At 37.9% G+C, this 13,142-nt stretch overlaps 1 protein-coding gene across 1 annotated transcript; it reads left to right on the top strand.

Annotated features, from left to right (window-relative positions):
• Positions 1 to 164: 164 nt before the first annotated feature.
• Positions 165 to 12,915, top strand: LOC140481257 (NHL repeat-containing protein 3-like). Its single transcript, XM_072577162.1, has 7 exons — positions 165 to 331; positions 2,298 to 2,450; positions 3,234 to 3,384; positions 4,409 to 4,612; positions 7,041 to 7,126; positions 9,257 to 9,369; positions 11,080 to 12,915. Exons 1-7 carry the CDS (start codon positions 212 to 214, stop codon positions 11,312 to 11,314), a joined length of 1,062 nt encoding a protein of 353 aa, XP_072433263.1. The 5' UTR covers positions 165 to 211; the 3' UTR covers positions 11,315 to 12,915.
• Positions 12,916 to 13,142: the final 227 nt, after the last annotated feature.

Raw genomic sequence — 13,142 nt, 5'->3', positions numbered from 1 at the left:
AACGCCAAGTGATGACGTCCAAGCCTTCCACAGCCCCCTTTTCTAATTCATTCCTCTCTTTATTCGAGACCACCCTGCGGTCGCATGATCGCTTTTGAAATATAAAATATTTCAGAATGGTTTTCCCTCGTTCAATCTTCGTTCCGCTGTGGAGGCAGTTACAGTAGCCACCTCTCTCTCTCTCTCTCCCTCCCGCCCCCTGTCAACCGTCATGTTCCGGGCGAACTGGATGTTTGTGTCTGTCAAACAAACTAAACCCCTCGTTGTTTTCATCATGATCGTCTCACTCTTGTCCCTCTGGATATTCTTACCCACACGCTTCACCAACTCGGTACGTTATTAGAAAGTCAACTTATTTCCAAACTTGCCGAGGAAACCTCTCTGTGTTTTGCGGGGAATGGAGGATTCAGCCGAACTGTCAGGGGGAGCCGGCTTCGACGTTTGGTTGATGTTTGTTGGGGTCTGGGTGAGCCAGCGGGCACCGACTGGAGAAACTCAGTCGCCCCGCTGTGAAAGAGAAACCGGTTGAGCGTCGGCCAGCCAGAGGCTGCTGAGAAATTTGATTTGAGTTGGTTATTTAATCGGGGAGCAGTGAGACGTGGCCGGTGTCAGTAGGAACTAAGCTTGGGCTTCGTGTTTTGCGGAAGTGCTGGACACTTTCAACAATTTGAGCAGAGTGAAAATGCAAACAGTACTGTTTTTTAGACTAATAAACTTCTGTTTTTGGTCCTTAAACGTGACCCCGAACTTTCAGCCACTTGTTATTTTAATTATCTGTCTTGTTTGCATTAGGGCGTTTCTGTCCTTTGCTTCCTGCTGTGGTCGGAAGAATATAAATGTAAACTCAAGCAAGTGCACTTTTTTTGATTAAACATTTTACAGTCTTAAAAGACTGAACAATTTCGCACCCATAGGCTGTATTTTCATTTTGTTTGATTTTTATTTCCTGGTTTAATGCATTTTTTCCCCCTCTTTCTTGCTTTCAGATGGCAACAGTTCATCCTTCCGCCATTCGTACCTCCTCTGGACGTGTCCATTATTTCTCTACTTGTCCCATAACTATTCCCTTGCTGTTGCACCATAATACGTTTTGTCATTAATCTCAACTACTTTATTCTTTTTGTTTTGTTCTTCCCTTAGCCTCATCTCCTCCTTCCTTCCCCACCCCCAACAAAATCTTTCTCTCTCACTTGCTTAAAAACCTTTACTCCTTTAGCTTTCAAGCGCAGATGGAAGGTTATTGACCTGATAAGTTAACTTTCGCATTCCACAGATTCTGACTGTCCTGCTGTAAAGATTTGTTCATTTTCCCAACTATAAAGATAATTTGGTCAGTGTCAATGTGGCGTTATAATGTCAGCTGATTGTCACTACTGGACAAGTCAGATCTGGCAGTGAAATTGCGATTGTTAGGCCCAACGTTTTTTAAAATTTCAATTATGGTGAGCAGTTACTGAACACATTCACAAGAAGCTGTCAGTGTACTTTTAAAGCAAAGAATTTGCTGTATTTATTAGATTAAAAAAATCACATCTTTTGTCAAATTGAGGAGCTGTCTATCAACAGAGTCCGAGCAGCTACAAATTTGCATTTTATTTTCTTTTATTTTCTTTTATTTAAACTATTTTTCCTAATCAACCTGTTCAGAGATATTATTGCATAAGTCTGGAGCAGGTGGGATTTGAACCCTGGCCTCTTGATCCAGGGGTAGGGACACTGGCACTGTGTCATGAGCCTCCAACTTTACACTTTCAAGTTGTGACCCTAATTGACTTCTCCCACCTTGCCATTTAACCTGCTAAATTAGCAGAGGAACTTCAGTAATTTTGTGTTATGTAAGGCCTTTGGTCAAAGAAGACAAATTTCAAACTACATAATTTCAAGCATCATTAACACAAACTTAGAATATGTCATCCTTATCACTTTCCTTTAACATTCTATTTATTTGAAGAGCTAGTTTTAACAAACATACAGAAGAGATTGACTGTCATCTATCTCTTCTTCATCAGTGCTTTCACAAAATTACACTTTAAACGGATATGAAGTAAATCGGTGCCCTAATGATTAACTTCCAGGGGTTAAATTTGTAAAAATAGCATGTTGACAGGCGATCTTTCTCTTTCCTTCAATCAGCCATATTAATGGGAAAAGTAGTTGCTTTCAGTTCACTAAATTACTTCCCTGGATTCTAGACTTACCTTGGTATTGTGTCATAACCAATTGATGAAACTTGGCAGATAGTGAACCAGATATTTGAGTGCCATGTCTAAAATTGTCTTTATGTCTCCATCCATCAGGCGCCAGTTGGTTATTACTTGGAATTACCTAAAGTAGTTGTGAAAAACCTCTACAAATTGGATACCTCTTGGCCCAATTTTCCAGAATATTTCTCAGGTCAAGTATTTGGTGTTGCAGTTGACCCAGTGGCAGATATTGTCTATGTGGCTCAGGTGAGACATACATTTGCATTTGAACATACTGTGGTGTCAATTATTGTTTAATACTCTCTCATTTTACTTGGTTTTTCCTGCTTTGGTGTTTTCTGTCTGGAAAGGTGACTTGGTCACTTGAGCCAACAGTGACTAAATTGCTAAAAATAAACAAGAACGGTCAGGATCACTGTCACCACTCCCTGTGGGATGCATGTAGTTGATATACTTCCTTTAAAAATAACACAATGCAGACAGATATTGTACTACTAAACTGTATGAACTTGACAAAAAATAGTATGCCATGTTTTTAAGTATGTTTCTTCATGGAAATCAGTGAGCATCAACTTTTGAAAATTTTCGTTATTGAAAAGAAACAAAGTTTGGAGAAATCTATCAAACATAGTAGTGAAAGGGTGAATGTTGGGCTGATCAAGGAAATATTGAGATGCTATGATGGGAACTATCTGTACTGGAAAGGTAAATGTGGATGTGTATGATTGATCATTTTTTTTTCTCCTGTGCTTTGACTTATTTTGAAATAATCCATATCACCAGGAAATGAAACTATACCTTTGCCTCTGTAATTCTGAAACCTTTTCATTCACAATTTTCTATGCATGTCTTCACTAATGCAGGTACTATTGGACATTCATATCAACTGCCAAATAATATACAGCGATCTGAAGATTTTTTTCTTTAGAACTATACATGACAGTTCAAACTATTTCATGTATTATATCAAAATGTGTTCTGAATTGTTTAAGTTCTCTCACAATAAGACTGTTTTCTGAAATCTTCCAGAGAGGAGAATCGATACCAAAGATTCTGATGTTTACAGAGAAGGGATATTTCCTCCAAAAGTGGAATACTACAACAATTGAGATGCCACATGGGATATTTGCAACTAACACAGCACCTTTGTCATCTGTGTGGGTGACAGATGTTGGAAATGGTATAGTAGAATTTACAGCTTCTAATTTTGGGAACAAATCAAGTTTAAAAATGCTTTGACCTGGTTTAATTTGATTGTAATAACTTTTCTGTTCATTCTGGGTGTGAGGAAAGGCACATGTTGTGACGTAGTATCGTGTGGGGTGCAATTTATTTTTCTGGGATAAGTCATTCAATTTTGCAAATAGTCATGTTGAATTCGACATCAGGATATCAGATTATTACTACTTTGTCATCAGAAATAGAATTTGAATTTTTTTTAAATATTCCTGTGCTATATTAGGATTAAAAAGTATCCTGATGTAAGACCAAATTTTTAATTTTGAGGGAGAGAAGTAGATTAGTTGTAAGCATTCTACAGTGTGACATCTGCCTTTTGTTTTTGTTGAAACCAAGATGAGAGGTGGTGAAAAAACTTAATAGCTTTAAATGGAGGTGTGTAAGTGAAGTTTTGGTACTTGTTATTTTGACATGTATTGGAACCACAAACCTACATTGATCACATTTTTCAGTATTTAAAAACATTTTAAAATGCTTGCCTCACATTACCATGGTTTCAGCTTGGTCCTGAAATCATATTCCTCAAAAAGACCAAGGTCATGTTTAGGCATTAGTGTGAAAAGACTTTGAACAATCCAAACTTGTTGCTTACCTAAAGCTAGGTAAATAACAAATTGCACAAGTTAAGCTGGCAGGTATCCGACATAAAAATTAAGATGTGGATAAGAAATTGTTAGCAGTTACTATCCGGTGAAATGAATTTGAGCTGGAAAGTTTGCGCAGAGGGATTCACTCTGGATCTGTATGTTTCCAATCTGTGTTAGGACCCAAATTCAGAAATGTGTGTAATGTTAAAGTTCACTGATATTGCAATGGAATTGCATTGTGTTCAGAGAAAGAGACTACTACATATGTCATAAAGTAACAATTACCTTTAAAGGTAACAGTTTCTCTTTCAAATTCTTTGGAAGTCATCCTGAGGTAATGGAAGGAATGAAAAATAGCAGATTTTTCATTTGCTCTAGGAAAGTATGGACACACAGTAAAGCAGTACACTCAATCAGGAAAACTTCTTCAAATTCTGGGGACACCTGGAACACCTGGCTCTGACTTAAATCCATTACAATTTGATCAACCAGCAGAAGTGTTTGTTTCTAACCAAGAAGAAATTTACATTGTGGATGGCGATGGAGGCTTAAATAACAGGCTAATCAAGCTCACTAATCAAGGTAATTGTAACTGTTCAAATTTGTAACTTCAGTGAATGTTGTTTTCTAAACATTACTTTTGTGGTTTGAAGTTACTATTGCATTTGTGGAAGAGACTTAATTTGTTGTAGTTTATCCCTTTATTATCTTAAAGCACTAAATAAAACTTGCGACATTGTCCCCAAAGCAAGTGAGCTGTTCTAAGATTTGTCCAGTTCATTTTTGGGAGGGATAGATTGGTCATTTTGAATGAGGACATTTAAGCTGTATCCAACACATGCTGCATTTGCCTTATTGCCCATGCTGTCTCATTTCAGTACCTTTTTCAAAGTTATGTTTTTGATAGTGGCCTCCAATGGTCCTTTTCAGTATTTTCTGTTAGGACCTATATAGACCATGTTTTCTTCAGCATTTTTTTGCTACCACAGGTTGCATTCAGGAAAACCCAATGTTGAAAGGAAACTTTAAATTAAGCTCTTTACATGTGCAAATTCTCTGAGTGCTTGTTTCACACACAGACCTTGGACATCTCTCTTTCTGCCTTTACCAATATGGCTGACTTTTTTATGGCATGTGCCATTAAATATGCAATGCAGCTCTTTAATAAAAGCTTGGTCATCACTGGCTGTAGCATTATCTGAATTCTAGACCTATGACTTGTATGGAAGAGGAATGTTCCAGTTTTGTGATATCTTTTTCCCCAGTGAATTCTCCTAAGATTAGTAGAACCCCACTCTGTCCATTTTAAATTTAGTTGAAATTTTAAAGGTTGCTTATGAGACAGCCGTCATTATACTTGAACTCAATAGTCTGTGTGGAAGAATAGTTCTTTAAGCAAAACTGTAATAACTGGACTTAAACAAATGTATGCAGAACTATTCATTTCAAAATTGGCTGCAGTAAGGTATGCAGCTTCATATCTGGATATTACAGCACAAGCACTTCCATTCCTGAAGAATGTTGTTGGTCCTATCACCATGCTAAATGGGACAGAGACTATGAACAAATGTAGCTAATCAATCCTGGACATCCATGAGGCTTTGTGGGCCTCCATTCAGCAGATACATGTGAACGCTATCATTGCAAGTTCCCCTACAAGCTGCTCACCATCCTGACTTTATTAGGTTTTATTATATATTAGGTTTTATTGTCACGTAAATTCAAGTACAGGAATGTGGGAGTGCAGTGAAAAGGTGACAATGTTGCCATTTATGGCACCTTATGGGTATAAGGACTCTAGGTACAAAATCTTAGGTGAAAAATAAAGAAATATTAAAAGTTCAGCATTGCAGTTCTTTTCAATATAAAGTAGTGAATAAGAAATAAAGTTCCAAATTACAGTCCTTCGTTAGCCATGGGCCTGCAGTCACTCCACGATGGGCTTTCCCCACATGGGCTCAATCTCTCTCTCCCACGCTGACTTGGAAACGTATTACTGTTGCTTCAGTGTTCTCGGGTCAAAATCCTCAGTTTCCCTCTCAAATGGCAGTATGAATCTACTTCCAGCACATGGACTGCAGCTGCTCAAGAAGGTAACTCACCAGTACCTTCTCAAGGGCAACTAGGGACAGGTAATAAGTCCGACCCCAGCTAAGTGATGCCCATATCCTGCAAGTGAACAAAAAAAGTCCTACAATCAGTTTTTGATATTTTATATAGTTCTCAAGCTAGGTCTGGTGCATGTCTTCAGGAAAGGAAACATCTGAGGGGCCAATATTAGAAGGGAATTGTTCTTTTGCTGCTAATTGAAGGATAAAATTGGTATAGAGTCAGGAATATGTAACTCTCCTATCAACAGGTCTGCATGTTATTAGCCTTGTTGCAGTTTTGTGCATTAATACTCTGATAAAACCAAAGCATTTTCAAAGAAAAGACTAGGATCCATAAGCAACTCTTTTTTAAAAAAAAATGTTCAATGAATATGAATAACTGTGTGTACTGATCTGAGATGGCTTTGCATTTTTATCTTGAGACGTTGTAGCAATTGATATTATCATTTCAAAGGACAGTTGAGTCAACCACGTTACTGTAGGTTTAGAGTCTCATGTAGGCCAGACCATGAGAATGGCTTATTTCCTTCCCTGAAGGGCATTAATGAGCAAGATGATGGGTATTTTGTTTCTGATAATCGACAACTATTTCATGGTCATCAATGCATTCTTAATTCCAGAGTTTTGTTTTGTTGAATTCAAATTCCACCACTTGCCATTATGGGATTTGAACCTGGGTCCCTAGAATGTGAACTGAGTTTCTGAATTAATACTTGAAGGATAATACACTATCGCTTCCACCTGGTTAATATATAAGATCCATACAAAATGTACATTAATGTTTTTCTGGTGCCTGTTTACTGCTGTAATCAATCATATAGTTTTTCTGCCTGGTTGGAGTGTTCTTTGTTAGAAGTGAATGACTAATTAACTGCTGCTCTTATCTGTTGCACACTTAGAAATAGCTTGGATGAGAGGAGAAAAGGGAGCTGGACCTTCTCAATTTTACATTCCACACAGTATAACCAAAGATAACGTAGGAAGAGTAAGTCTCAGTCTGTGGCATTATTAAATGAATTGTCTAAAGATGCATTATGGATTCAAAACAGTTGATGGTATGGTATTTTATCAACAGGACTGCAAAATGTATTTGGGTCAGTGCAAAAGTAATAAATAGCTGCTGAAGAATAAAACAATTTGACCATCCTTTTGCAACATATTTGCAAATATTCAACTGAAATTTTATTATCTATGAATATAATTTTCAGTTTATGTTCCGAGTAACAAACATTGCATTTCATGTGTGCATGTTAAGAAGTCAAGTGCAAAAGTTACTGGACTTATCTGCACCTCAATTTCCAGTATGAATTTTAAGTTAATTTTTCAAATGTAACACTGAAGTGTAAAATGTAATAAATCCAGAACTTAAACATATTTTACTTCCAAGTAAAACTTCTCTGACAAAATTGGGTTGTTGACAATGCACAACTTTTTTTCTAATTTTTATCTCTCAGCTCAGAATATAGATCCAGCAGAAAGTGTTGAGATAATAACTGTTTAACTTCCAAACTGAAGTCAGTTTCGGTAATCATTACCTACATTCTACCTAGACTTAATTTGCATGAAAAAATGGTTTCTGATTTGACATCATTAGTGTCTTGCATTGGGATAACAAGAGTAGCTAACAGAAACATTCTACATGTAGTGAGAGTGCCATTTCAGTTGTGGGTCAATGCACATTATTGGTGTCGGTTATATTCAACACCTGAGTTGAAACTATTTGGCAAGGACACTAGGTACAAAAATAGCTAAAATATTTTATTCTCATTATCTAAATTAATCGCTTCAATAGGTAAAAGAATTAATGAAATATTGAAACCAAGATGAAATTATGATGAACTCGCCTCAGAAAAACCAGAAAATGTTCGTTGGCCTCATTGCAGGCAGAGCTGTTGTCAATAAACTAAGAGGAAGGATCAAGGATTGTTTAGATGAAGCCTAATGGTTTCAGCAATTCCTGGCTAAAACAGACATTTATAGAAAGTGAGAGTGCGAAAATAGAAGTAAGATTAGAAGTACAGTAAGTCCTTACTTAACGTTGATTTGTTTCATGATATTTGGCTTTAACATTGCTAATACAAGTGACAATACATCTATTTAATGTTGCAAAAAGTTTCACTTTTTCAACATTGCCACAGACTTCCTGTTATATAATTTGCATTGCGCATCACTTTTCTCCACTTCTTACACTCCTGTGCTCAGCATTAAGTCCCTGTTACATACAGCTCTCAATTTCACCCTCCATCCTCAATTTTAAAGTCTCTGGTGATCATTGCCACCACGAAAATATTCTTTAGCTGTTCGTCTTTTCTCCAGCCCTGATCCACCTTTGTCGCCGCCATTGCTCCCACCCACGCTCTGGTGACGCATCCCATCTTCCCATCACTCCTGACCTTGTTCCCAGTCTCTCCCTCCCCCCACCTCCACTTTTGCCCTCAGTCCTCTGTAGTGTGCTCCCATTCCCAATCTCTGTCCTTAAAGTCTCCAGTGTTGCCATCACTGGGAACTTGAAGTACTCCTTATTCCTATTCCTGCTCTGAACTTGCTCTTTGGTCTCGGGACTTCAGCTGCAACATTACTGACCAATTTCTGCCACTAGATGGAGCGTGGTCAATCCAAAACAATGTGAAAGGAGATTTCTTTTGCATTAATTTACATTTATAGTATTTTGTATTTGTTATACACTTATTCTATTCATGAATGGAGGCATTTTAGGAATATAAGGCAGTTCAATTTAATTTTTTCCTGCTGAAATTGCTCCTAAAGTACCTAACTGTGCAGTATTTCTTTTATATTTAGTCATCTTATTTTACTGGTTATTTCAATAGTGCACATGCATGGCACAGTATTTCAATCTATACATGGACATTCTTCATCCAGAGTCAGTGTGGCGCTGGAAAAGCACAGAAGTTTAGGCAGCATCCAAGGAGCAGGAGAGTCAGAATAAGCCCTTCATCGGGAAAGGGGGCTGAGAGCGTAAAATCAAAAGAACATTTAACAATCTTGTTAACAGTGATTCATATGGGACTTTCAGGGAGACAACAAGAATTTCAAATGAGGACTTACTGTATGCAAATGTTTCTGCTTGTAATTCAGAATTTTTTTTTAACTGTAGATCTGGGTAGCTGACAGAGGAAACAAACGTTTGCAAGTATTTGATGCTGCTTCAGGAGAGTGGCTTGGGTCCTGGTCTAGCTGCTTCATAGATGATGCACCTTATTCTGTGAGGTGAGTTCAGAAATGCACAAACTTAGACAGAAATCTCAACTTTTAGAATGAAAGTGGATTACACTGTAACTAGTCAGTTTGTGGCGTTCACTTTCTTTAATTATTGGGAAGCATCAGATTTGTATTCTCTGTTTTGTTTTGTTTTGACTGAGATTTACATTTCACAGTATGGAAATGTTCGCCGTGAGCCCATTCCTCCATCTGCATGGCACCTATAATGGCAAATGTTCCTGTTTTCTAAAAGGAATAAAAACTCACTGCAAAACCTGGGCCCAAGGTTTCTCAGGGCTTATGCTCAGTGGAGGGTCCAGCAAGTCTGCCACAGAAATGGAGTGAATAGGTTAAGTCCAGTCTATGATCTTCTGTATTGACTTGTGTGGGATGAAACTTTAGTCCATTCCTTTCAAGGCAATCAGCAGCTTGGATTTGGGGATCCTTCCTTGTATAAGTAACTGGCATGATGGTGAAAGCTAGCGTATGAAGCACAATTGGACATGCAACTAGTGCCCTGAGGTAAATATTAGACCAGACATATGACTAAAGATACTCTTCAAGACCCATCCCCTGTCCCTGAAGCACTAACTGTGTGAGAATTGCCTAGGAAGTTTGAACTTCTGATGGCAATTTCCCTGTTTTGCAAACCCTTCAGGAAAATCCTCAAACTCTGACTTAGAGTTTTTTGTTGACTATCACTAATTCATCCTGAATTGAGTTATTTTATAGATCCGTTTCAAACATAGTTAAGAATGAACTTGAGTTCTATGGGTCTGGCATCACCTTTAGGCTAGATCAAATAGAGATGGCAGATTTCCTTTCCTAAAGAGTGTCAATGATCCAGATGGGTTTTTATGACAATTGATAATTTCGTGATTCCCCTCACTGAATTACAGATTTATTCAAATTTAAATTTCATCAATTGCTATGATAGGATTTGAACCCATATCCCCAGAACACTGGCTGGTCTCCAGATCACTAGTCCACAAGCTCCCACTAGAAATGTTAATTTACTTACCTGGCTGTTTACTCAGAAAATGTCTAACTCTTGAGTAACTATACAACTGACCCTTTGATCCAACTTGACTAGATCTCCAACCGACTCCTTTTCTTCATCGCTTCAACTTACCCCACCAATTGTGCCACCTGAACTCTGCCCTGATCCTCTGACATTCCCTCTCTATCTTCTCACCTATAATCTAATGATCCACCAATACTTGGAATGAGTCTGGTTTAAACTGTATTCCACATTTCTGAATGGGCAAGGTTCTGAACTCCTAAACAGAAATGTAGAATAGGATCTAGTTGAATCCGAGTCAGGGGTGAAAGAAGGGATCTAGGTGGTGGTCACCACATGCCCCGCTGCCCTGACCCTTTCCTCCCAGAAGAGTGACACATGGTTGGATGTGAAGGTATTGCTGGAAGTGAGACTTTGGATCCACTTTCTTTCTCTAAATAGGTTCCCTCCTACTGACTACATAAATTTTGACAGGCTTCAATGTTGAAAGGAATAAAAGATGCAATCCCGGCATGACTGCTGTGATTGCAACCCAATAGAATTTTCGGGCTCTTATCCAGTCTATGACAAATGCCACTATCCTAAGTTTTTCGATCATCTTTTGTAATAAAAAGCAGTTTCATTTTCTATGTTGCATCCAGCATCTTCTCCAAAAATTTATTATTTTAAATTTTGTTCTTTCTTAAAATCTCTTACAGGCTAACATCTGACGGCAAGTACTTCGTTGTGGCCCAGCTGAACGTCAACAGAATACTTTTTTTGCTTGTCCCATCAATAGGTGACATTGGGCCATGTCTCATAGAGGACACAATTCAGTTGGCTGATGATGTGAAACCCCATTTAGTTGATGTTAGTCGTAAAACTGGAGCCATTTATGTGGCTGAAATCGGTGCACGTCAAGCTCAGAAATTTATACCTACAAACAAAAAATAGTTTTTGTAACATCCATTGAAGTCGCACTACACTATCACAATAATGTAAAGTGCTTCAAATGTGAATTAATTCAAGCGTGGTGATAGACTGCAGGTGTCGCAACCTGATCTGAATCACAAAAGTATTAATGCCATGCAGTTTAAGGCACTGTCCCACAGACAGTCTCAAATGGTGTTGCATTTTCACTGCAAGTGGAATAATTCCAATCCAGTGTAAAGCCAGATTTTAAAAATTGCTCAGGTGAGATTTGAATTAGGAAGTTTCCAGGTTTTTCTAAGTTTGTTACGCCGTTAAAGACCAGATAAGGGCATTACAGTTGTCGTACCTTACCTCGGTGTTCCAGGTTCAGGTATGCGGAATTCCCCAGTAGGGGGTTCCATCTTCTGAATGCTGTCTAGTAACCCTTGTTGGAAGTGAATGTATAGATTTTAATTGAAAACAAATGGTTTTGGCTGTGAATATTCCTTGCAACCAAATAAGTAACTGATACCCGATGGAAAGGCTCTCTGACAAATAATGCCCACTCAAGTGATGAACAGCAGTTCATGAAACCATATCCCAAAAAGGAGTTAATGAAAGAGGGGAGGGAAATGTCAAAGTATTGATGTGAAATTGTTCTACCTTTCCAAATAAATGTGCAATAAATGAAATGTAATTAATACACCAGAAAATAAAGATAAGGTTGTAGCTAATTGAAATTCTAAATGTTATTGCAAGTTTGCAAGCACTGTTAGTAATTTATATAGAATTGATTTCCTGTGCTCTTCCCTGCTCCTTGGTATTGCCTTCAGCCACTTTCCAGATTTTGCCTTTATTCACATTAGGTACTCTCTCTCTGGATCAGCAGCAATTCTTGGTATCATCTTTGAACAAAATCCTCCAACAATGTGTATTGTTGGGTAAAGAACTAACGTGCCATTTCCTAAGCAAGGTGTTAAGTGCAGTAAATTGCATTTTAATCATGTGGAAACAGATTGATTTAAGATTATGTTACATTCATTCATTATGATGTTTCATATTTGAGTTTTTACTTTAATTACAGGGGTAGGATAGGGAGGTGGCTGTGGATGGGATGCTATTCAGAGGGTCAGTGTGGACTCACTGGGCTGAATGGCCTGCTTCCACACTGCATGAATTCTGAGTCTATGCAAATTCCAGACCAAGTGTAACTCATTCTTCAAAGATTCTGATCTTAAGAGTTTCCTGTAAGAAGACACTGAAGGATTATTGGTTCTGGCCATCTCTGGGACCAAGCCTACCTTTACCATCCGTCACAGCTAGCTCTCTGAGCCTTTGCTTCGCAGACTGAGGATAACATCATTATATCAGCTAAACTTTCCTCCATGCTTTTACTTTTGAAAGGATGAAGACATTCTTGGTGAAGATAGATCTTTATTCATTGTTCACAGCTTAACTGAATTAATTTTGGATTTTTTGTCCACTAATTCATGTGGGATTAATCATAAAGCTGGAATGTAACACATGAGAAGAAGCAGTTCTTTTACTCAGCTTACAATATTGCTATGTGTAAAGGATATTCTTTCGTTTGCTCACCTACAGATTTTCATCGTTTTAAAATTACAATTTCATATTTTCTCTAAGGTAAATTGCTTTCTTTCTTTCTTCTGGTTCAAATTCTACATGTAACACCAGGAAATGGGCTGAAGCTACAAAGCTTTATTTTCGTAATGTTAGTGAAAAAATGACCAGCCCTGAAAGTATTCCTACTTGACCTTGTCATTTATCAACTGTCATAGATGCATCTAATCACATCAGTATTGGCAGGGCTGATGCACAAATTTTCACACCGAGATGCCATCTTGTTTAC

Source organism: Chiloscyllium punctatum, chromosome 9, assembly GCF_047496795.1.
Source record: "Chiloscyllium punctatum isolate Juve2018m chromosome 9, sChiPun1.3, whole genome shotgun sequence".
Taxonomy (NCBI): Eukaryota; Metazoa; Chordata; class Chondrichthyes; order Orectolobiformes; family Hemiscylliidae; genus Chiloscyllium; species Chiloscyllium punctatum.
Note: the sequence above shows the minus strand (reverse complement) of the source record. Positions and strands in the feature narration are given on the sequence as shown.